Below are 1674 nucleotides of genomic sequence, written 5' to 3'. Positions count from 1 at the left end.
TGTATATGTATCTACCCTATATATATGTATCTACCTAAATATATGTATCTACCTATATATATATATCTACCTATGTATATGTATCTACCTATAAATATATGTATCTACCTACCTATATATATATATGTATCTACCTATATATATATATGTATCTACGTATATGTATCTACCTATATGTATATGTATCTACCTATGTATATGTATCTACCTACGTATATGTATCTATCTGTGTATAAGTACCTTTTACAACTATGTGATGGAACAGGTTTCACAGCTCAGACTTAAAATGCTAATTTCAAAACTCAGTGGATAATTTTCTTTTGTCAATTTTTTAAATTAAAAATTAAGTTCTGTCTATGGACATAAATATGAAGTAATTGAAATTCATACACCAAGCGCGCGCTCTTACACACACACACACACACACACAAGTACTGTAGATGTTATGGAATTCGTTGATTTACAACATCATTTTAATATGAAAGAGAATTGGTAAATTACATATCTAAACTTTAGAATAAATCCCACCCAGGAGCACAGTGGTACGTATGCAAGTTTACGATGCTAAAAATCGGGTTTCGATACCTGTTGTGGGCAGAACGCAGAAAGTTAATTGTGCAGCTTTGTATTTCACAGCAACCAACCAATCATAAATTAGCAAGAACTTTTAAAATATGATTTAAAATATAGATATAATATTTGCTTATTTTCTTCACTACCAGGGGGTTAAATTCAAGATGGACGACAGTGGCAACATCATGATGAAACGCGTCTGCAAATGTAATGTTTATGTTAAGGAGATCGGTAAAGAAGAAACGTCAGTATCTTCTGACGTCATCAAGAATAACGGCCAATTGGAAGCAGAGAAATCAACAAAGGTAAATTTAATATGTCGGATAAAGATACCATATTGTAATATATTCATAAGTACTTAGAACCATTAAAAGAACAGGTAACGAAAATGAATATCAGTGAAACTGGTAAAAAAATTTTTTTTTCACGAAAACAGACAATAAGAACAATAACAAAAAGAGAGCAATCGCTTTAAAGAACACGTTGAAAGAAAACGTTACGTCTCCAGTGGCTCAGCGGTAAGTCTGGAAGCTTACAACGCCACAATTCCGGTTTCGATACCCGTGCTGAGAAGATCGCAGTTATTCCATTATGTAGCTTTGTGCATAACAAGAAAAACCAGCGATTAAAATGTTATTTGGTAATAAAACACTTCAAATAAGATCTGTTGACTTCTGAAACGCTAAGCCTATTAAATGTGTATTTTTATCGGTACAGAATAAAAATGAGTGGTGCTATTTAGAAAGCACTGAAGAAAATATTCAATTTAAGATTGAACTAAAACCACATGTAGCCGATAGTCATATTCATGGAGTCTGGAATAATCTAGTATTTTACTTTCAGCTAAAACCACATATAGCATTTAGTCATGTTGAAAGTAAAATATTAGATTATTCCAGACTCCATGGAACTAAAAGCACATGTAGCCGATAGTCATGCTGAAAGTAAAATACTAGATTATTCCAGACTCCATTGAACTAAAACCACACGTTGCCGATAGTCTTGCTGAAAGTAAAATACTAGATTATTCCAGACTCCATGAAACTAAAACCACATATAGCATTTAGTCATGTTGAAAGTAAAATATTAGATTATTCCAGA

General features: G+C 32.1%; 1 protein-coding gene across 1 annotated transcript in view; it reads left to right on the top strand.

The window, feature by feature from the left end:
• Positions 1–1674, top strand: part of LOC106475654 — a 17619-nt gene that overhangs the window by 1910 nt on the left and 14035 nt on the right. Inside the window, exon 3 of the mRNA XM_013936334.2 lies at positions 723–878. Within this exon, the coding sequence (XP_013791788.2) occupies positions 723–878 (156 nt within the window). The remainder of the gene's footprint in view (positions 1–722; positions 879–1674) is intronic.

The sequence above is a fragment of the Limulus polyphemus genome, unplaced genomic scaffold (genome assembly GCF_000517525.1).
Source record: "Limulus polyphemus unplaced genomic scaffold, Limulus_polyphemus-2.1.2 Scaffold8936, whole genome shotgun sequence".
Taxonomy (NCBI): Eukaryota; Metazoa; Arthropoda; class Merostomata; order Xiphosura; family Limulidae; genus Limulus; species Limulus polyphemus.
Note: the sequence above shows the minus strand (reverse complement) of the source record. Positions and strands in the feature narration are given on the sequence as shown.